At 35.2% G+C, this 22,450-nt stretch overlaps 1 protein-coding gene across 1 annotated transcript in view; it reads left to right on the top strand.

Moving 5' to 3' along the window:
* Positions 1-22,450, top strand: part of PHIP (pleckstrin homology domain interacting protein) — a 141,590-nt gene that overhangs the window by 68,503 nt on the left and 50,637 nt on the right. The window contains exons 16-20 of the mRNA XM_053913788.1: positions 2,411-2,539; positions 3,699-3,924; positions 10,213-10,350; positions 11,034-11,217; positions 17,379-17,496. Of these exons, the coding sequence (XP_053769763.1) occupies positions 2,411-2,539; positions 3,699-3,924; positions 10,213-10,350; positions 11,034-11,217; positions 17,379-17,496 (795 nt within the window). The remainder of the gene's footprint in view (positions 1-2,410; positions 2,540-3,698; positions 3,925-10,212; positions 10,351-11,033; positions 11,218-17,378; positions 17,497-22,450) is intronic.

Genomic DNA, 22,450 nt, shown 5'->3' with positions numbered 1-22,450 from the left:
GTTGGTTATCTGAGGAGCCATTACCAAAGATAAATTTGGCATTTTAATTAACAAAGTCATGGCACTTTTTCTGATTGGTTTCTGCATGATGCAGATACTTTCAATGTCTTATTTAATGAATAAGATTAAGCCAAATACATTATAATGTATTTTCTAATTTCTGATTTTACTGGAGTACACTTTCATTTTCTTCTATGTAAAATTCACTTTGAAGTTATGCAGATGGCCTCACACACAAAAAATTGGTACCATATTGACATATTCACAATGGCATGTGTTATACAGGAAACATAGTGATCTTTAATAGGATTGCTATTTTTTCTTTGATTTTTTTTTTTTTTTGGAGCTTTATGTTTCATGTCTCCCAGGTTTGTTTTTTTTTTTAAGAGATCTATGAACTGTAAATGTGGCAACATTGGTAGATAGCATGGTTGTAGGGTTGATTAATCCTCACACTGTGCCTCCTCTACAACCCCCTCAAAAATGTAGAGCAAGATTGTCTAAACATCGTGTGAAGGATACCATGCTTATGAATGTCTATCAGATACTCTTTGGCATTGCCGAGTAAGACTTCTTTCAAATTTCTTCTGAGTTCTGCATCCGTAGAATTATAAATTTAGACTCAAAATAATATTAATTCTAGAAGCATTTATTATGTTAGAGTATATTTATAAAGTAGTTGTGTTTTTTGTTTTCTTTTTTATGAAAGTTAGTGAACCAAGATGAATAAAACATCCAACAACACATGGTCAATGCAATTTAAATTCTTTATCTTGAATTTTTGATGTTAAATTCTATTTAGAGGTAAACTTTGTTGATGTGATTCCTTACTTATTTAAGACTGTACAGTTCATTTAATTTTTTATTTGCCTGGAAAACCAAAAAATAGAGGCTTGAATTCTGACATTTCTACTTGTACAGTCTTTCAATTTTGGCAAGTAGTAAGTTATATAGCTACTAGTGCCTGTATGTTAATCTGGAGAAATAGTTATATTCTTTCTTGTTTTTGAATAGTTTTAAGGGACTTGGAGTTTCCTTCCTCTGCTGTCTTGTTCTCCAACTTTCTTCACAACCAAGAAATGATCCTGTTTCACTTAGGATTCATTTTCTTTCTTTTTTGGTGTGTCTTCAAGCATAGTAGACATCAGATAAATTCACAAAATTTCTTTCATATGATCAAATTTCTAGGAAAGTTACTTCTTTTTCATTATCTCTATCCAGAACAGCATAAAAACTGGTGGTTTTTGTTCGTTTGTTTGTTTTGAGGAAATCTTATTTGTGCTACTTTAAATGTATTAGGGAGAGCCCTTCTTTTTAAAGTGATGTTTTCTCTGTTGGCCAAAATGTAACTTTCCTTGAGAAATCAGCTGTTCTTTTTCTAAATTTTAATTTCACCTCTGTTTTTGGTGAATTGCACATTCATCCCTACGCCATATTTTTAACCCTAAAGAAAGAAAATCACCACTTCTCTCTTTTCCAAGCATTTCCTGGGATATTGGGATATTACTAATAAAATTCAGTTTGTTCTAGATCAGTGGATACCGGAACAGAGAGAAGGTATTTCTTACCTGATAATGTGTGTGTGTTCCGATTCTGCTAATCCAGAAATCCAGTCGCATTTGTTGAAAATCATCCTTAGTTGTTATTTGTTAGGGAGTCAACTCCCTATTTTAATTTCTTTCTGAAATTCAGTCCCCAGATGTGCTTTAGATAGGGTAGAATTTTTACCTCTTTCAGAACACTGCTAAAGAAGTTTTCGACTGGAACATAGTCTGAAGAAGCACTGAGAGCAAAAAAATTCAGAGTGGTGATTGGCCACCTCTGTTTGATTGACAGGTTGCAGGGAGAAACCCATTCGTTCTGGATTAATGGAACTGGAAAACAGAAAACAATTATCAGGTAAAAAAACCCTTTTCTTTAACCTTTGAAATTCACCATTTAAAATATGAGTCAGACCATCAAGGGACCGTATTACCAAAAGGAAAAAACATTAGTGTCTTGTAAGCAGTGATCTCTGGCTACTACTACCAAGAGTTACCAAAAAACCCAAAATGCTATTGTTACTACACATTGTCAGCCTTTGCTGAAAGATCTTCATTAAATGCAGATAAGATGGAATATAAGGCACAATTACATTCTTAAATCTGGGTCAAAGACATGAAGCAGAATTCTATGGGTGGGGGTGATTGGTAGTGTTTTATTTCCTGAATTGTATCTGGTCTGTGGATAAACAGAACAATTTATTTTTCAAAACTGTTAATCTGGCACTCTTTACTGCACTGTGTTTGTTATACTTCTTCACTTCATTAGGATGTATACTTATATGTCATCATAAAATTCTAGTAATAATAGTGACCAGTTTTTTATTTTTTAATGGCAATGTTTTGATTGATGGTTAAATACATTTCAGATTGAAGGCCAAGGACATGGTGCAGTATTTGACTGCAAATGCTCTCCTGATGGTCAGCATTTTGCGTGCACAGACTCTCATGGACATCTTTTAATTTTTGGCTTTGGCTCCAGTAGCAAATATGACAAGGTAGGGTGTAATGGCTATATTATCTTCTCCTTATTTTTTTTTAATCCCTGTGTGTTTAATGATTGCATTTTGGGGGAGGAAACTGGGTGGGAATTATTTATGCTTTCAGCATATTTGAAGAATAATTAACATATAGAAGAATCCTATTTTAAATAGTCTGAAGACATGTTTTGGAGAAGAGGGTGAAGACAACTGTTTTTAGATCTCTTTTCTGTAATAGACATTAGATAATAATTAAATCTTATTTAAATAAGTATAAATACAATCTGTATATTTCAGAAGGAATAACTTTATACTTAATTAGCCTGCTAGAGCAATATAGGTTGCAGTTCTTAAAGTTTGAGCATATAAGCTGTTTGTGGCTATATTATATTCATAAAGGGATTCTTTGAAATTATGTAAAATATTTTATTTATATGGGTGATAAGCATTTATCTGGCTACATATCTGTGGCTTTTATGTGGTTCTCAAAAATGTATGGCATACTGATGGTAGCTAATGATTTTAAATATTAAAGACTAAGATTAGTGATGAAAAGATTTAAATTGCTATTTGCAGTAGAGTGATATAAAAGATTATTATAAAAATTGCATAGCTCATGGTTTAGTTTAAGAAATTCCAAATTAACCAGTAAAATTTGAAGTTACAGATAGATCGATCAGGCATGAGTTCTTAATAATTTTATATTTTAACATTTTAGAAAAATGCTCATTAACTCCTGGAAAATTGGATTGTTAAATTTTTATATTAATATTATATAAGCCATTTTTACTGTAAACTTAAGGATTTTCTTAAATTGTATAAGTGATGTCATTAAAAAGTTTAATTCAAAGAGTTTAATTAAAGATTTTCCTTTGCAAAAGTGTAAGAAGTTACCATATTTAGTAATTAAAAAGTAAGTGAAGCATGGTAGCTCTGTAAAAGTAATAGTGCCACTGGAAAATTATACATAGATATGATTTTATCATGAAATTTGAAATTGTATAACCGATTTTATATGTAAACAATCTCTTTGTTGTTCCAGATAAAATTCAAAGTAGCTTTTCTGATCATAAAAGAATATTGTTGCTTAATATGATGTTTAAAACATTTGCTTTCTGTTAGTTTATAATGATAAATTTTTGTATTTTCAATCTTTTACGGTCCTTTCTTTTTATAGATAGCAGATCAAATGTTCTTTCATAGTGATTATCGGCCCCTTATTCGTGATGCCAACAATTTTGTGTTAGATGAACAGACTCAGCAAGCACCTCATCTCATGCCTCCCCCTTTTTTGGTTGATGTTGATGGTAACCCTCATCCATCAAGATACCAGAGATTAGTTCCTGGTCGTGAAAATTGCAGGGAGGAGCAGCTCATCCCTCAGATGGGAGTAACTTCCTCAGGTAAATGCTCATTTCCATGGTCAACCACATTTTTCTTTTCCTGGTGAAATTTTATAAGATTGTTAACTGGGTAACACTTTGTTTTTAATTGTTTTGAACAAATGAGAAATAACATTACTTTCTAACTTCTCTGAAGTTTATTCTTTATTTTTGTTTTATAGTTCCAATTATTTCTCCCTTTGCTCCCCTCCACCCAGCCCACCCGCACACTTCCTTAGTCAGTCCCCAACCATGGGTCCTTCATATATGTTTCTTGACTAATCCCTTCACCTTCTTTCCAACAGTCACCTCTCCCTCCTTCCCTCTTACTGCTATCAGTTTATTCCTTTGAAGTTTTTTTTTTTCCTTTGAAGTTCTTTGAATAATACTTAAGTATTGCAAGATAATTAAGAACTTTGAAGATTGAAAGCAATAAATTTGTCTATATCCATTTATAACCTCTGGAGACTAAAAGGGTAAGTTCCTATATTTGGTATGAAATGGATCAACTTATTTATTTATTCAGCAACGTATGTTGAGGATATCCTCTGTTCCTGACACCTGTTAAGCTATGTTATTCATTAGTGAATTAAACAGACATACTCCTTGCTGTTATGGATTAGTTAGATTAATAAACACAGTTATAAACAGATGTGGCTTAAAATTGTGACATTAAGAGGATAATAGTGTTATATGAAAGAGAAACTAAGGCTATATAGCCTATTCACATTGAAGATTGTTTAAATGCTTATATATGAGATAGGGATGAAAAGAGTTGAGAGCTATTAATGAAGTAAAAAGGAGGGTGAATGCCAAATGAGTTATGGTATTGAATGAGTTGGGTTTTTTAAAAAATTTATTGGGGTGATATTGGTTGAATGGGAGTTTAAATGGAAGCAAGGTCTATAGATACCTTCTTCCCCCATTTGAAAAGAAACGTAGCACTAATTTATTAAATGAAAATAATGGACTCTTTAAAGAAGTTTAAACCAGTTTTGAATTTATGAATCTTTCTGTTATATTTTAAATTATAAGAATGTTTATGAAAATATATTAAGTTCTTAACTCTAGCATAATGAAAAGTATATTTAAAGGACACATATAGGATATAATACATAATGAGTAACTTGAAAACAATGAATTTAGATTCTGTAAGCACCAGAGAAAAACCAATATCATTGCATTATAGAGAATCCACTTCTTATTTTTTCTTAAAGAATTTGGCATGATATTGCCATGAAGATGACATATTGGATAGGAAGGGGCTGCTCTTGTAATTAAGACATGCCCACTCAGGATGGAGGGTGAGGAGAATCATTAAAGGAATAGTCTGTGCTGCTACTTGTAGAAAGTAGTGCAGTCCAGCAGACCTAAATAAATATCTGGAGTATGTGAAATTAAGAGGGCTCAATACATGGACACAGCATGGACTCAAAGAATCTAAGAATACATAGTATTCAAGAAGTCTAGGCAGGCATTCAGATTAGAGAAATCTCAATTATTAGAAAAACCTTGGTAATAGGACTGAAATTAAGATAAATGCCTCCAGTCTCTTGGAAGGGGGCTGTCAAGAATCAGATCTTGCCCACGTCTCAGAATAGATACCTAGGCTGGGATTTTAGGTGCAAGGAAATGAGGAAAGGACTCATTTATTAAAATATACTGCTACTTAATGTGATATTTACATTTACCCTCCATTTAAGTTTATAAAGGGCTGAAATAAATAATCTCATTTAATCCATATAACTGTAGTATCTCAATTCTAAAAGTGTAGAAAATGAAAACAACATTGTGTCTTGTTCAAGTTAAAGTACCTGGAATTACAGAGACTGAAACCCAGCCTGAGTCCCAGTCCATTTTTCTTTCTTCCATACTAAGCTGGCCTTAGAGTAAAAAGTGGACTTGATCTTGAAAATGAGATAAACCTTGGTTACTATTAGTACAAGGCCACAAGAGAACCCATAGCAATAATTATGGCTTCAAAGTGAGTCACTAAATTTTTAAGTGTTCTACATCACAGAATTCAGGGTAAATATCATTTCTTTCATTAAGACTTAGTACAGAAATAGAACAAAAGACAAATACTTTTTGAAAAACTCGGCATCATTTCTAACTGTATTTCTGTTTGCAAATTTAGATATGTAATAATATTTATTTTTGGAAATTAAGAGTTAGGTAAAAACATGATGGATATTATAATAATAAATAGGCTTGAATTCAGTTTCGTTATGTTTATACTGGGCAAAACACTTTAAATGTTGTAAACTTGAACTATATCAAATTACTCATCAGGGTTGACATGTGATTTTTTTTTTTTTTTTGCTACCAGCATATTGGAAAAGAAGATTCCACAATTATTTTAACTTTCACCTCTGTCAACTTCTTCCACTTTCTAGCTTTGTGATTATGGACACTTTTTTTTTTACACACTGAATTTTTGTTTTCTCTTACATAACAGTATGTGATTAGTACATGTATTTTCCCCTTTCTTTGTACCTTCATTAGTGTACTTTATTGCATAATATCTTTTGTAACAACTTTTGCCAGCTTACTCTAAAAGTCCAGTCTCATCGAATCTTCTGTATCCTCACACCTCATTAATTGCTACCTTCTCTACTCTCATGTCATGCTTTCTTATATCTCATAACACTTAATGTGTTTTTATTCTTTCAACAGGATTAAACAAATTTATATGCCTAGCTTTGTGCTAGATTTAGAATTAAAATACTAAAATAAGTCAATCCATGCTTGAGGAATTATCTACTAGGTTTTCATTCTACATTGGGCTGAGCACTAAGACATGTACCTATTATTTGATGAAATGAAAGAGGATAGCAGCTCCTTTTTTCAGGGTTACTTTGGAAAGATTTCACAGATGAAATGTCATGGAGATGCCATTTTAGTTGGTGCTTAAAGGATAACTTAGTGTTTATCACGTGTATCCTCGAAGTGGAAGTATTGTGGTCAAAAGCTCCAAAACAGATAAGTATTTATCTATTAGAAGAGTAAGAGGTCATGTAGTCCCATAGGACTGGTACAGATGAGAGTTGATGATGAAAAGCTAGAGTGGGTTAAAACACACTTAAGTTTCTCCCTACCTCAGAGTCTTTGTGTTGACTCTCAGCCTTCTGTCTGGAGTGTTCCTTTTCTAGCTACTCATATGGATTACTAATTCTTTTTCTTCCTCTTTAAAAAAGTTTTTTGTAATTGTTGTTCAATTACGGTTATCCCCATATTTTCCCCATTACTCTCCCCTGCCCTACCTGCGCCCTCCTCTCACATTCAGTCCAGCCCTCCATTGTCTTTGTCCATGGGTCCTTTATACATGTTCCTTGACTTGACCCTTTCCCTTCTACCATTATCCCCATCCCCCCAGCACTCTGGTCACTGTTCTTTCTTTCCATGTCTCTGGTTCTATTTTGCTCAGTTGTTTGTTTTGTTAATTAGGTTCCACTTATAGGTGAGATACAGTATTTGTTTTTCACCTCCTGGCTTATTCACTTAGCATTAGCATAATACTCTCCAGTTCCATCCATGCTGTTGCAAAGGGTAGGAGTTCCTTCTTCCTTTCTGCTGTGTAGTATTCCATTGTGTAAATATACCATAGTTTTCGCATCCACTCATTTACTGATGGGTGCTTAGGCTGTTTCCAGCACTTGGTTATTGTAAATTGTGTTGCTGTGAACATAGGGGTGTATAGGTTCTTTTGAATTGGTGTTTCAGGATTCTTAGGGTATAATCCCAGCAGTGGAATTGCTGGGTCAAAGGCAGTTCCATTTTTATTTTTCTGAGGAAATTCCTTACTGTTTTCTACAGTGGCTGCACCAGTCTGCATTCCCACCGACAGTGCACTAGGGTTCCCTTTTCTCCACATCCTCGCTAGCACGTATTTGTTGATTTGTTTATGATGGCCATTCTGACCAGTGTGAAGTGGTATCTCATTGTGGTTTTAATTTGCATCCTTCTGATGGCTAGTGATGCTGAGCACCCTTTCATATGTGTCTGGGCCCTCTGTATGTCCTCCTTGGAGAAGTGTCTGTTCAGGTCCTTTGTCCATTTTTTAATTGGATTGTTTGTCTTCCTGGTGTGGAGTCATGTGAGTTCTCTGTGTATTTTGGAGATCTCACCCTTGTCTGAGGTATCGTTGGCAAATATATTTTCCTATATGGTTGGTTCCCTTTTCATTTTAGCCATGCAGAAGCTTTCTAATTTGATGTCTCATTTGTTTATTCTTTCCTTAATATCCTTTGCTGTAGGGGACATATTGGTGAAAATATTGCTGCATGGGATATCTGAAATTTTCCTACCTATATTTTTCTCTAGGACTTTTATGGTGTCAAACTTATATTTAAGTCTTTTATCCATCTTGAGTTTATTTTTGTGTATGGTATTAGTTGGTGGTCGAGTTTCACTTTTTTGTATGTACCTGTCCAGATCTCGCAACACCATTTGTTGAAGAGGCTATATTTACTCCATTTTATGCTCCTGCCCCCTTTGTCAAATATAAACTGACCATAAAGACATGTATTTATTTCTGGGCTCTCTATTCTGTTCCATCGATCTATGTGTCTGTTCTTATGCCAGTACCAGACTGATTTGATTATCATGGCCTTATAATACAGTTTAATATCAGGTATTGTGATCCCTCCTATTTTGTTGTTCTTGCTCAAAATTGCTGCAGCTATTCGGGGTCATTTATGGTTCCATATAAATTTTTGAAATGTTTGTTCTATACCTGTGAAATATGTCATTGGTATTTTAATAGGGATTGGTTTGAATCTGTAGATTTTTATGAATAGTATGGACATTTTGATAATGTTAATTTTTTCAATCCATGAACACCGTATATGCTTACATTTGTTTGTGTCTTCCTTAACTTCTTTCTTCAGTGTTGTGCAGTTTTCTGGTCTTTTACCTTCTTGGTTAAGTTTATTCCTAGGTACTTCACTTTTCTTGTTGCTATAGCAAATGAGATTTTTTTTTCCTGATTTCTGTTTCTGATATTTCATTGTTGGTGTACAAAAATGCCTTCAATTTCTGAATATTTACTTTGTATCCTGTTGTTTTGTCAAATTTGTTTGTTAGGTCGAGTAGTTTTTTGGTGGAGTCTATAGGATTTTCTGTGTGCACTGTCATGTCATTTGCAAACAGTGACAATTTTACTTCCTCCTCTCCAGTTTAGTGCCTTTTCTTGTCTGATTGCTGTGGCCAGAACTTCTAGTACTATGTTGAATAGAAGTGGTGAAAATGGACACCTTGTCTTGTTCCTGATCTTAGTAGGGAAGCTTTTATTTTTTGCCTGTTGGATATATGTTTCTCGTATATGGGCTTTATTTTGTGGAGGTATTCTCCCTCTGCTCCCACTTTGCCAAGTGTTTTTATAATAAATGGGTGCTGTACCTTATCAAATGCTTTTTCTGTATCTTTTGATAGGAGCATGTGATTTTTATCTTTTTTATGTGATATATTACACTTACAGATTTGTGAATATTGTACCAATATTTGTGAATATTGTATCATCCCTGAGATGAATACCACTTGATCATGGTGGATGATCTTTTTAATGTATTGCTGGATGCAGTTTGCCAATATTTTGTTGAGTATTTTATCTTTTTCTTAGCTCAAATGCTGCTTTCTCAAAGAGGGCCCCTTTGACCTTTGTGACTCACCACAGGTAGTTTCCATCTCTCTTTCTTCCTTATTTTTTTTCTCGTCATCATCTTTAACAATTTTTACAATCTGTATTTGTGTATTGGTTTATTGCTCAATTTCCATACTAGATTGCTTTATGAAGGTCAAGAACCTGATGTTTCTTACTCACTCCTGGATTCTCAGTTCTTTGACATAGTTCCAAGCACATAATTAGTAGATACTAGTAGACATCCAAGAATTTGTTGAATAAATTTAGCAGTAAAGATTTTTGTGAAAGTGGGTAATCAGATTTGCCTTAAAAAGAAAAAAAGCTATGATCCAAGATGAAATCCTACTCTTACTGACTTTAAGTCGTTATTTTGGTTTTCTTACGTGCCAGTTGGAGTTCATTATATGTACCTAATTGAGTTTTTTTAATGATTTCACAAGTGCCTGAATCATGATAAACACTCAGGTATAATCATCATTTTTGTTTTTAGTAAATTAAGATTGAGAGGGACATGTTTCCATTTACTTCCATCATTTACAGTTGGTAATTTTAGGTCTTTTATACAAGCAAAATTTACATTTACTTCTGGAGTCAAGGTGAGGTAAATGAGTGAAATGATTTGAATGGTTGACTAAAGTATCCTTAGCATTTTGTGTGTTATTACATAGGACTGAACCAAGTTTTAAGTCAGCAAGCAAATCAAGAGATCAGCCCACTGGACAGCATGATTCAAAGACTACAACTGGAGCAAGACCTGAGACGTTCTGGTGAAGCAAGTATCAATAATGCCAGCCGTTTAAGTAGAGGTAAGATGTGAATCTTTTAGGTGGACCATTAAAAAAGCTGAAACAGTCTAAACCTTCAACAGTAGAGAAGAGATTAAACAAAGTATTTACATCTGTAAAATGCAGTATTAGGCAGCTAAAATGATTGTGTTTCGAAGAATATTTAATGACCTAAGAAAATGTTCATAGTATAAGGTTTTAAACTGTAGATAATGAGTTTTTAATATATATAGTCTTACAAACTTCCTATAAGTAGAACTAAGAAAAAAATTTAAAATAAATTTATTTAATACTTTATGAAATGTATTCAAAGCCACATTCTCAGACATCTAATCACCTTTGTTGTATATTATTAAACTTTAAGAAAAAATGTTAAAGAAAATTTATGGACATAAACATCCTTGAGTTTGTCTGTTTCTGCTTTTTGATATAGTTTCGCCCAAAGTACATGGTGAGCATTTTTTAAAGTAATTATTTTACATCTTCCCACCTTAACAGTCAATAATTATTCATTAACATACCTAGTCAACTGAATAAATATGTTTTGTTTTTATTAAACTCGTACCTGTGGTTTAGCTCCTTATTTGATAATGTATTATTTGCCAAAATATGAAATTACACGTTGAGGATTGTATACATTTTTTTTCTTTTGTAAGGTAATGGAAAAGTATCTCCAAAAAGAACATACTATATTTTTCATTTAGGTTCTCTAAGTTCTACCTCAGAGGTTCATTCACCACCAAATATAGGGCTAAGGCGTAGTGGACAAATTGAAGGGGTACGGCAAATGCACAGCAATGCACCAAGGAGTGAAATAGCCACAGAGCGGGATCTTGTAGCCTGGAGTCGGAGGGTGGTAGTACCTGAGCTTTCAGCTGGTGTAGCAAGGTAAGTGGAGTTGTGAATTTTTATATTCCATAGTTGTGTTCATTTTTAATTATAGTCTTCAAAGTACATTTTCAGCTCAGTAATTTATTTTAAATTTATCTGAAAAGCTAGTATTTCAAACTATTCATGACTGGAGAAGAATTAAATTTGAATGTATGTTCTTTTCTAGAATGATTTGCATAAAGGATATGAGAGGAGGATGTGTTAAGGGGAATAGGGGGAAATCAAAAATTTGGATTGAACAAATGTTTGTTATAATTAAGTTTTTTATGGATTTTACTCATTCAGAGATGTAGTGAAAATTATATTGGTAATACAGTATATAAATATTTTATATAATAAAATGATTGTTTTTATATTTAATTATATACCTGTAGAAATTTAAAAGTATTGATTTGGTATCATCTTATTCTTGAGGTTCATGCTATTAGGGAACTTTATATCCAGTATTTTTTGATCTTCAGTAATGAAATGTTCATGGATATGGTCCATCTAAACCCAGTCATTACTCACTGCATCCAATAACTAAAAAAATATCAAGATCAAAATGTGAATTTGATTTTAGGATTTTCTGGTTCTTAAACTCAGAACATAATAGTAATTATATACAGACATTCCCCAACTTAAGATTTTTTTTTACTTTACAATGGTGTGAAAATGATTTGTGTTCAGTAGAAACCATACTTCAAATTTTGAATTTTGGTCTTTTCTCAAGCTGGCAATGTGGTACAAAATCTGTTCATGATGCTGGCTGGGTAGTGGCAGTGAGTCGCAGCTCCCCATCAGGCATGTAGTCATGATGGGAAACAATCTATAGTTTATGTTGCCAGCGTTTTTTTTGGTATGGTGTTCTGGCATGGTTAATGTAGGCTAGACCAAAGTATGATATTGGGTATTTAAGTGTATTAAATGAATTTTTGACTTCCAATATTTTCAACTTATGATGGGTTTATCAGAATGTAACCCTACTGTAAATTGAGGACCATCTATAATTAAATACTTTTGAATGTGACTGCTTATATAGATTGTGCTCTTTGATTGAACAATACTTCAAATTTCTTTTTAGGGTAGTATTAAATATACACCTAACGTATAAATTTCAAAAATAACTATTTGATGAAAGATGTTCCCAGTTGTCCTTAATAAAAAGTAACTCTTGGTATGTTTTTAGTTGGATTCCTGTTCACTTTTTAATTCTGATGTTAGGATTTTTGGAGTGTGCAATAAGTAACATCCATCTTTTTTGTTTGTTTGTTTCCCTTGCCTGGGGAGATGTATCAGAAAAAATATACTACGAGCAATGTTGGAGATTTTACTGCTTAGTTTTCTTCTAGGATTTTTATGGCTTCGGGTCTAACATTTAAGTCTTTAACCAATTTTGAATTTATTCTTGTGTGTGGTATAAAAAGGTGATCTAGTTTTATTTTTCTGCATGTTTCTGTCCAATTTTTCCAACACAATTTATTGAATAAACTATCTTTAGCCCATTGTATGTGTTTGCTTCCTCTGCCAAATACTAATTGACTCTTTTTTTTAAATATATTTATTTATTATGCTATTACGGTTGTCCCATTCCCCCCCCCCCCGTCACTCCACTCCATCCTGTCCACCCCCTCCCTCCCACATTCCCCCCCTATAGTTCATGTCCATGGGTCATACTTATAAGTTCTTTGGCTTCTACATTTCCTACACTATTCTTACCCTCCCCCTGTCTATTTTCCACCTACCATTTATGCTACTTATTCTCTGTACCTTCCCCCCCTCTCCCCCTCCCACTCCCCTGTTGATAACCCTCCATGTGAGCTCCATTTCTGTGGTTCTGTTCCTGTTCTAGTTGTTTGCTTAGTTTGCTTTTGTTTTTGTTTTAGGTGTGGTTGTTAATAACTGTGAGTTTGCTGTCATTTTTACTGTTCCTATTTTTTATCTTCTTTTTCTTAGGTAAGTCCCTTTAACATTTTCTATAATAAGGGCTTGGTGATGATGAACTCCTTGAACTTGAGCTTATCTGAGAAGCACTTTATCTGCCCTTCCATTCTAAATGACAGTTTTCCTGGATAGAGCAATCTTGGATGTAGGTCCTTGCCTTTCATGACTTCAAATACTTCTTTCCAGCCCCTTCTTGCCTGTAAGGTCTCTTTGGAGAAATCAGCTGACAGTCTTATGGGAACTCCTTTGTAGGTAACTGTGTCCTTTTCTCTTGCTGCTTCTAAGATTCTCTCCTTCTGTTTCATCTTGGGTAATGTAATTATGATGTGCCTTGGTGTGTTCCTCCTTGGGTCCAGCTTCTTTGGGACTCTCTGAGCTTCCTGGACTTCCTGGAAGTCTATTTCCTTTGCCAGATTAGGGAAGTTCTCCTTCATTATTTGTTCAAATAAGTTTTCAATTTTTTGTTCTTCCTCTTCTCCTTCTGGCACCGCTATAATTCGGATGTTGGAACGTTTCAAGATGTCCTGGAGGTTCCTAAGCCTCTCCTCATTTTTCCGAATTCTTGTTTCTTCATTCTTTTCTGGTTGGATGTTTCTTTCTTCCTTCTGGTCCACACTGTTGATTTGAGTCCCAGTTTCCTTCACATCACTATTGGTTCCCTGTACATTTTCCTTTGTTTCTCTTAGCATAGGCTTCATTTTTTCATCTGGTTTTCGAACAGATTCAACCAATTCTGTGAGCATCTTGATAACCAGTGTTTTGAACTGTGCATCTGATAGGTTGGCTGTCTCTTCCTTGCTTAGTTGTATTTTTTCTGGAGCTTTGAAGTGTTCTGTCATTTGGGCCTTTTTTTTTTTTTTGTCTTGGTGCTTCTGTTACTTAAAGCGGCGGAGCTTAAGGTGTTCCCTGGGGCGGGGTAACACTGGCTGTGCTGTGACGCTGTACATGGTGAGGGGCCGAGAGGGAGCAATGGCGCCCGCTCCACTCTCCTCCGGATTTCACTCTTTCACTCTGCTACCCACAATCAAACTGGGCCCCTCTGGTGCTGGTTCCTGAGTGGGTGGGCCCGTGCACGCTCTAGGACCCTGTGGGTCTCTCCAACGACCTCTCCTGTGAGGCTGGGAGTCTCTCCTGTTGCCGCCCCAACCCCCACGGGTATTTTCACTTAGAGGTTTGAGGCTTTATTTCCCAGGACTGGAGCCCTGGGTTGTGCAGTCTGCTTCGCTCCCCGCCATTTGTTCGGTTTATCTGTGCGCAAATGTGGGGACGTGGGGTGTTACCCACCGCTCTGCCTGCCCTGTTCTCCGCCACTCTGAGTCTGGCCCTCTCGGTTTATCTGTGCTCGAATGTGGGGCCGCAGGGTCTGCTAGTGGTCAGACTGCCTGCCCTGTTGGTCCCACACTCCGCCAGGCTCGGTCCTGCCACGGTAACTCGAGTCCTCTCTGCCCCGGCTGCCCGTCTCCGCCCGTCCTACCAGTCTGGATGAATGTTTACTTTTTGTTTCCTTGGTGTCGGACTTCCTTGTTTGATTTTCCGTCAGTTCTGGTTGTGTGAGGAAGCGCAGTGTGTCTACCTATGCCGCCATCTTGGTTCTCCTTAACATCCATCTTTTAAACAGTAGTTCTGAAGTAACTGAAAACACAAAAGAATAAGACAGATATGAAATCACAGTATTCGTTTTTATTATTGATTCAGCTGTGAACAATGTGGCTTCTACCTGCATGAAAGTGTGCTTTCTAATGTTGAACCCCAAATACAGGTAACACTAGAATCATTTGGTTTACTTCTTTAAAAGGCAGAGCAGAATATATACGTTGCTAAGCTGTTTTTTTCTTCCAGAATTAGTTAACTTCTCTCTTGGAGAAAAATGAGTAGAAAGTGAAAGGAGGCCAGCAGTGGGTTGCTAGTTGTTGTTAGAGGTTCCTATTAACAGGGAAGGAAACCTGAGGAACGGGGAATATTTGTTTCTTTCCAAATGTCTTTCTCTTTTTAATCTTTACTTTTTTTAATTGGGTTTAAGCATTGAGGTTGTGTGCAAGTAAGGCTATAACCATTTCTTAGGATGTGTGACCTTCCTGGAACTTTGCCTCCAAAACTCAGTACTCTTCCTTTGACAGTCTTCCTGGGATATATACCGTTTGGGTAGATAGGTTAAAGTTTGTCCCTGGAAGGCTCTTAAATGAGTCAGAATAGTAGCTTAATGAAAATTAAATCTAAACACATAGCAAACAAAGGACTAATATCTATAATATATAAAGAACTCTCAACTCAACGGTAAACAAAACAATTCAATCAGAAAATGGAAAAAGACATGAATAGGCATTTAGCAGAGAATATACAGATGGCAAATAAGCACACGAAAGGATACTGAACGTCATTAGCCATTAGTGAAATGCAAATTGAAACCTCAATTAAATAATTTGTGTATGACTATCAGAATGGCTAAAATACAGTGACAGCACCAAATGCTGGAGAGGTTTGGAGAAACTGTGGATCACTCATGTGTTGTTGATGGGAATGTAAAAATGGTATAGCCACTCTGAAAAATAGTTTTGCACTTTCTTAAAAATCTAAATACGCAGTTACCAGTGATTATAATCTTAGGGATTTATTCCAAAGAAATTAAAGCTCAGGTTCACACAAAAACTTGTACACTAGTGTATAGCATCTTTATTTATAACAGCCAAAACCTAGAAACAACTGAGATGTTCTTCAGCGGGTGTGTGGTTAAACAAACTGATATATCCTCCCCATGAAATACTACTCTACTATCAGAAAAAGAAACAACCTATTGCTAGAACCACTTGAATGACTTTTGTGAGGGTGTTATGCTGACTGAAAAGTCAGTATTAAGGGTTGTGGACTAATCTTGAAATGACAAAAAGAGTAGCGATAGAGAACGTATTAGTTAATTGCTAGACACTGGGGGGTTGGGCAGAAGGGCTGAGGATGAGGAGGAGGAGATAAAGATAGCTGTGATAATAAAAAGGGCACTACAAAGAATCTTTATGGTGATGAGAATGTTCTGTATTCTTGACTGGGGTGATGGAAACATAAACCTTCACATATGATAAACTTGGGTAGAAGTAAAAACACAGAACACATGAGTAGAAGTAAAACTGGGGACTGCTAAATATTGATAGGTTGTATCAATATCAGCGTCCATGTTGTGATATTATACTATAATTTTGCAAGATACCAGTGTTGGAAGAAACTGGGTAAAGGATATAAGGAATCTCTATTATTTCTTCGAACTGTATATGAATTACAATGATCTCAACAAAACATTTACTTTAAAAAAACAACACAGAAATTGAAAAGAACTAAATAAATCAAGGCCATTCTTTGCATAAGATTTAAACTAACTCATTTTCCATTCAGAATTAAGGTCAGCTGCAATAGAGATTTTTACAGTTAAGTAAAATGACATTAATATACCATACTAAAAAAAATCAAACTTATAGAGCTGTTCCAAATTTGAATATTAACTCCCAACTGTGAAATCTCCAGGAAAAATTATACCTTTGACCTCAAAGGTTATTGACCTCAAAGATCAATACCTTTGCAGTTCAAAAAGTTGAAAATTGTGAAGAATGAAAGTAAAAATTAAAATTCTCTTGTCCTTGTGAGTTCAGGTTTCATGAAATTACAATTCACAGTTAATGTTAACTGAGCTTTTTCTATTGCTCAGTTTCATCTTGATTTCTGGATAGAGTTGAAGTTTTTCAGAAAATGAAGCCTGACCTGCCTTTCACTGGAGAGAACATAGTTCTTTCAGGGCTTTAGGAGTTGTATTAGTTCAACCTGAATGTTCTGTTGTGTCCCACCCCACCTTTTTTAAGAATCTAGCTCCTTATATGGCGTGCAAGATTATCACAGCATAAGTCTACCCTGACAAAATATTTCCAAAATACAATTTCTAACCCTAGGAGCAGTTATCTCAGAAATATAACCATGTTTCCAGAACCTAATACTTAATTAGCAAAAAACATAGCAGAACCAGTAGTATCAAGTTCACTTACTCAAAGTTTGTCTCTCCAGTGTTTCAGTCATTTAATGCCAAACGTCCAGAGCACATAATCTATGAATTTAAACTCAGTAATCTTTGTCACATACCTTCATCTGAAAAGAAAAAATTGGGAGTAGAATTTCCTCTCTGACACTAATATTCCTTTAGGTGAGAAATCAGTTGTAAAAATTCTGGATCAACATGTGCCTTTTTAATCCTCTTTCAGTAGGCAAGAAGAATGGAGAACTGCAAAGGGAGAAGAAGAAATAAAAACTTATAGGTCAGAAGAGAAAAGAAAACACTTCACTGCTCCAAAAGAAAATAAAACACCTACTGTTTCGAAGGTAAATAGTAATTACTTTTGATGTGTAATATTTACTTCATAAGTATATTAACCATTTCTAGACTCCTTTGTAATTAAAAATGTTAACACTGTAAATAGGAGATTTCATTAATGAAGTAAAAATATAGTTAATTTTTGATTACCTCTTTGTATTATGTATTATGTTTACCATTTAAAATTTTTTATTTTACATTTCCTGCCTTGTAGCATACCTTTTCTCCAAATGCCAATTTTTATATGCCCGTTAAAACTTAATAAATTATATTAGAAGCCTAAGCAAGATCTTTTTTAGTATTGGTAATTGGTTGCACACTCTAAAACAATTTTTTATTTTGTTTTTGGTTCTATGATAGATTTTTTTTTTTTTTGCTGTTTTGCACTTAATTTGTTATTGTAGATAATTAAGTCAACTCTGCTGCTATAAATAGTAGTTCTTATTTTCTCCATTAAAAGAGGTAAATTGTTTCTACTGCTTTGCACTGCTGGTTTCTCTGTCATCCTAATCTGGAAAAACTTGGATCCAGTGTATTTTAGACGGTCATAGCAATAATCTGGGACATGCTTGCATACTTACTTCAAGTCTCAATGAGTCACAACTATCCATTCTTACATGTTTTTGTAAACCAATTAGCTTGAAAGTTTCAGAGACATAGAATCTGAAATTGAGGAAAACTATATGAACAAAGGTGGTTTCTTGACCCAGCTTTGTGCTTCGTTCTCTTTTTATTTGAGTTTCTTAAACATGAATTAGTGTACTTTTCTAGAACTTTTCTTTTCTCTTTTGTGACTTTGCCTTAAAGGACTCAAGTAGTCCTTTGCTAATTTATGTTTTTCTTTACTGAGCGTATCATACCCTGGGATCAGTAGGACCCCACATAGAATTCTTGTTAGTATAATCTGAAATAGTTTTTTTGTTTTGGGGGTTTGTTAATTGGTTGGGGTTTTTTTCCATGGTGGCTAGAAAGCATACCTTTTCCTCTATCTTTAGCTCGGAACCCAAGGATATGGGAACATAAACTCATATGGATTGTGAGTTGTATTGCTGCAACTTTTACAGATGGAATATGGTCTTGTCTATTAAAATTAAAAGGATGTACTTATCTTTTTGTCCAAAAGTACTACCTCAAACGCTTTAAGAAAGAAAAGTACTGATGTTATGTATATACATATACACACAAGCACCCGTGCACAAACAAATATTTACAGTGCCCCAGGTTGCAAAAGTAGAATAACCTTAGTGTCTATTATTGGAAGAAAGGTGTAGGATATTATACAGTGTTTTTATTTATTTATTTTTAAATTATTTTATTGTTGTTCAATTACAGTTGTCTGCATTTTCTCCCCACCCCTCCCCCCCACCCCAGCCAAACCGCACCTCCCTCCCTTGCTTCCACCCTCCCCCTTGGTTTTGTCCATGTGTCCTTTATAGTAGTTCCTGAACACCCTTCTCCCCACTGTCCCCTCCTCCCTCCCCTCTGGCTGTTGTTAGATTGTTCTTAACTTCAGTGTTTCTGGTTATATTTTGTTTGTTTTTGTCTTCTGTTGATTATGTTCCAGTTAAAGGTGAGATCATACAGTATTTGTCCCTTACTGCCTGGCTTATTTCACTTAGCATAATGCTCTTCAGTTCCATCCGTGCTGTACAATATTTTTAAAGAAATTAGTTACAGTTCATTCCATTACCTTGATGAAGTGTTGAGGATATATTATTGTTAAGTGAATAAAAGCAAGTAGTTAAGTGAATAAAAGCAAGTGCATAAAGCAAAAAGCAGTAATGTTTATAGTATGACCTCATTTTTGTTTTTCAAATTTTATGAGAATGAAGAAAGGTTTGAAAGCATAGATACTAGGCAACTGACATTGATAATCACAGATATACAATTTATGAGATACCATCTTTCATTTTAGAATTGCATTGGGTTTTTTGTTTTTTTAATCCTCATCACAGCATATGTTTATTGATTTCAACAGAGAAAGGAAGGCAGGGAGGGAAGGGGGAGAAAGAGAGACATCAATGTGAGAGAGAACCATCAATCGGTTCCCTTGGGTATGTGCCCTGACTGGAGATCGAACCATCAACCTTTGTGTGTATGGTATGGCACTCCAACCTATTGAGTCAGCCAGCCAGGGGAAGAGTTGCAATGTTTTTCTAATTTTAATAATACAAGATACTTACTGTGTCAGTGGGAAGTATAAATTAATGTAAAAACTTTTTAGAGAGCAGTTATGAAGTTGATTTTTGGCAGTAGGTTTGGTCCCAAAATTACAGTAACTTAAATAAGGTGCAAATATATTTCTCTCTGATGTAAAAGCCTCAGTAAGTGGTCAGGCCTAGTAAAATGCCTTCAGTGTTGAGAACTGAATTTCTTTTATTTTTCCGGTCCTTTTGTGTGTGAATTTGACCTCATGCATGAAGATTATTAGCATCCTCATTTAAGGATACAGAATGGAGAATCAAGTCTATGAGGGCATATGTGCCCTCATGACTTTCCTCCTGAGGAAAGTTCTTTGAAGTTCTGTGGCATTGTGCCAGATTCCCATTGGCCAGAATTTAGTCTCATGAAATCTCAACCGCATTGTTTATTAAGGCATTAAAAATGTTTTTGTTCTTTGAATCAAATTTATCCTAAAGAAATATAAAATTGTGGCTAAAGCTTTACAAAATGGAATAGCAATTTTTAATGAAGTACAATTGAGTAGATAAATATATTTATGTTAAATGAAAAAAAACAAGGTATATCACATTCTTAACAATGGATTACTCAAAGCTTACAAGACTGTAGTTGAACAATTTCCTTTTTTATACCTTTACATATTTTTTAATTTTTTTTTACAAAGTTACCAAACCATGTGATATTCCTTTTTTAAAAAAGATTTTATTTATTTATTTTTAGAGAGAGGAGAAAGAAGGAAGAGAGGAAAATATCAATGTGTGGTTGCCTCTTGCATGTCCCCTACTGGGGACCTGGCCTTCAACCCAGGCATGTGCCCTGACTAGAAATTGAACCAGCAACCCTTTGGTTCACAGGTCAGCACTCTATCCACTGAGAATAAAGTATTTTTGGAGAATCTGTGTGGAGTAAATCTTGTGTCCTTATAGTGTATGAAATTGTCTTTTATTTCTCTTGGCTATTCCTAGTAGCTGCCCCAACAGGAGTAGGGCTGAAGTACAGGAAAGAGTTTCAGTGACAAGGCTGGTTGTGGGGAAGGAACTGGAGAGTGGTGATGGATGAAGGAATATGAATGGTTGAGTTCAGATTACAGTTTTATAGATCTCTAGATGTATACACTCCTCCCCCCTCACGCACATCCAGAATCTTCTTGGGGAGTACAAAGCAAGCCCTAGAGTTTTAAGCTTTCTCTCTCCTTCCCTAGTGCAATAGTACTACCTAACAGTGAAGCCAAATTACAATGAGGGGGTAGGGGGTAAGCCACAATACAAATGAACTTGTATGACTTACATAGAGAAACTAATGGAATGCACAAAACAGACATTCAAAATAGCATATTCTCAGAGAGATCGGAAGGGGATATTGGAGGCCTGATGTAACAAGCAATTTTGAAGAGGATTCTGTTAGAGGTAATTAGGAGGGAACATATCATTGTTGAAATTGAGAACTCATTGGATAGGTTGAATAAAAGAATATAGAACACTGAAAAATGAGTTGGTAATCTGGAAAGTAAAGTTGAAGAACACCCCCAGAATGCATCAACAGGGAATAAAATGATGCAGAGAATGAGGCATATGTAAAAAACAAACATAGATGTAATACATATGTGTAGAGTTTGTGAGAATAGAAGTAGTAGTATAAATGTTATTTAATAGGAGTCTTGAAAGGAGAGAAAATATACAGAGGGAACAGTTTTTAAAAGTAACCAGAATTTCCTAACATTAACCTCTGGCTCATGTGCCAAACAGGATCAATAAAGAAAACATAATATAAAACAAAAAATTTAAAAAACTCAACTAAGCACATTAATATCAGATTTGAAAACATCTAAAACAAAGAGAACATTCTGAAAGTTCGGAGAGAGAAAGAAAATCACCTTAAAATGCACATGAAGTGTTAACAAAATGGATTCTACTGAGCCATTGTATAACCATAAGAGATACAAGAAAATAGTTAGGAATTAGCACCTACATTAAGAAAACTGGCTACAACTTCAACACAGTAGCATTTGTGCCAATTTTTCATTGGAATGGTGACAATATAGTGGAGCCAGTGGTTAATAGTAACATGGTTGATTCAAGGGCTGGAAAGTCACCTGTAAAGATGGCAATGCCAGTGGAACCATACTGCTTGAAGCTCTGGATCATATCCTGCTATCAACTCCTTCATCTCTAGGATGTCTACAAAATTGATGGCATTGGACTGTCCTATGTGAGTCAAGAGCATGGTGATCACCTTTGTTCTAGTTACTTTTACAACTGAAATAAAGTCCATTGAAGTGCACCATGAAGCTTTGAGTGAAGCTTTTCCTGGGATCATTGTGGGCCTCAGTGTCAAGAATGTGTCTATCAAAGTTGCTTGTGGTGGTAACGTGACTGGTGATAGCAAAAATAACCCACCAGTGGAAGCAGGTGATTATCCTGAGCCATGCACCTGTGCTGGATTGTCACACAGCTGATGCTGCTTGTAAGTTTGCTGAGCTGAAGAGGATTGATTGCCTTTCTAGGAAGAAGTTGGAAGATGGTCCCAAATTCTTGAAATGTGGTGATGCTGCCATTGCTGATCTTGTTCCTGGAGGGTCCATCTGTGTTGAGAGCTTCTCTGACTGTCCTTCTCTGGGTCATTTTGCATTTTGTGACACGAGATGGACATTTATTGTGGGTTTAAGTCAGTAATCAAAGCAGTGGACAAGGAGGCTGCTTCAGCTGGCAAAGTCACCCAACTCTGATCAGGAGGCTTGCCATATTTTGCCATGTATAATGAGCACCCACGTTTCTAGCCCAA

The sequence above is a fragment of the Desmodus rotundus genome, chromosome 11 (genome assembly GCF_022682495.2).
Source record: "Desmodus rotundus isolate HL8 chromosome 11, HLdesRot8A.1, whole genome shotgun sequence".
In the NCBI taxonomy this organism is placed as follows: Eukaryota; Metazoa; Chordata; class Mammalia; order Chiroptera; family Phyllostomidae; genus Desmodus; species Desmodus rotundus.
This window is presented reverse-complemented; position numbering and strand designations above follow the sequence as displayed.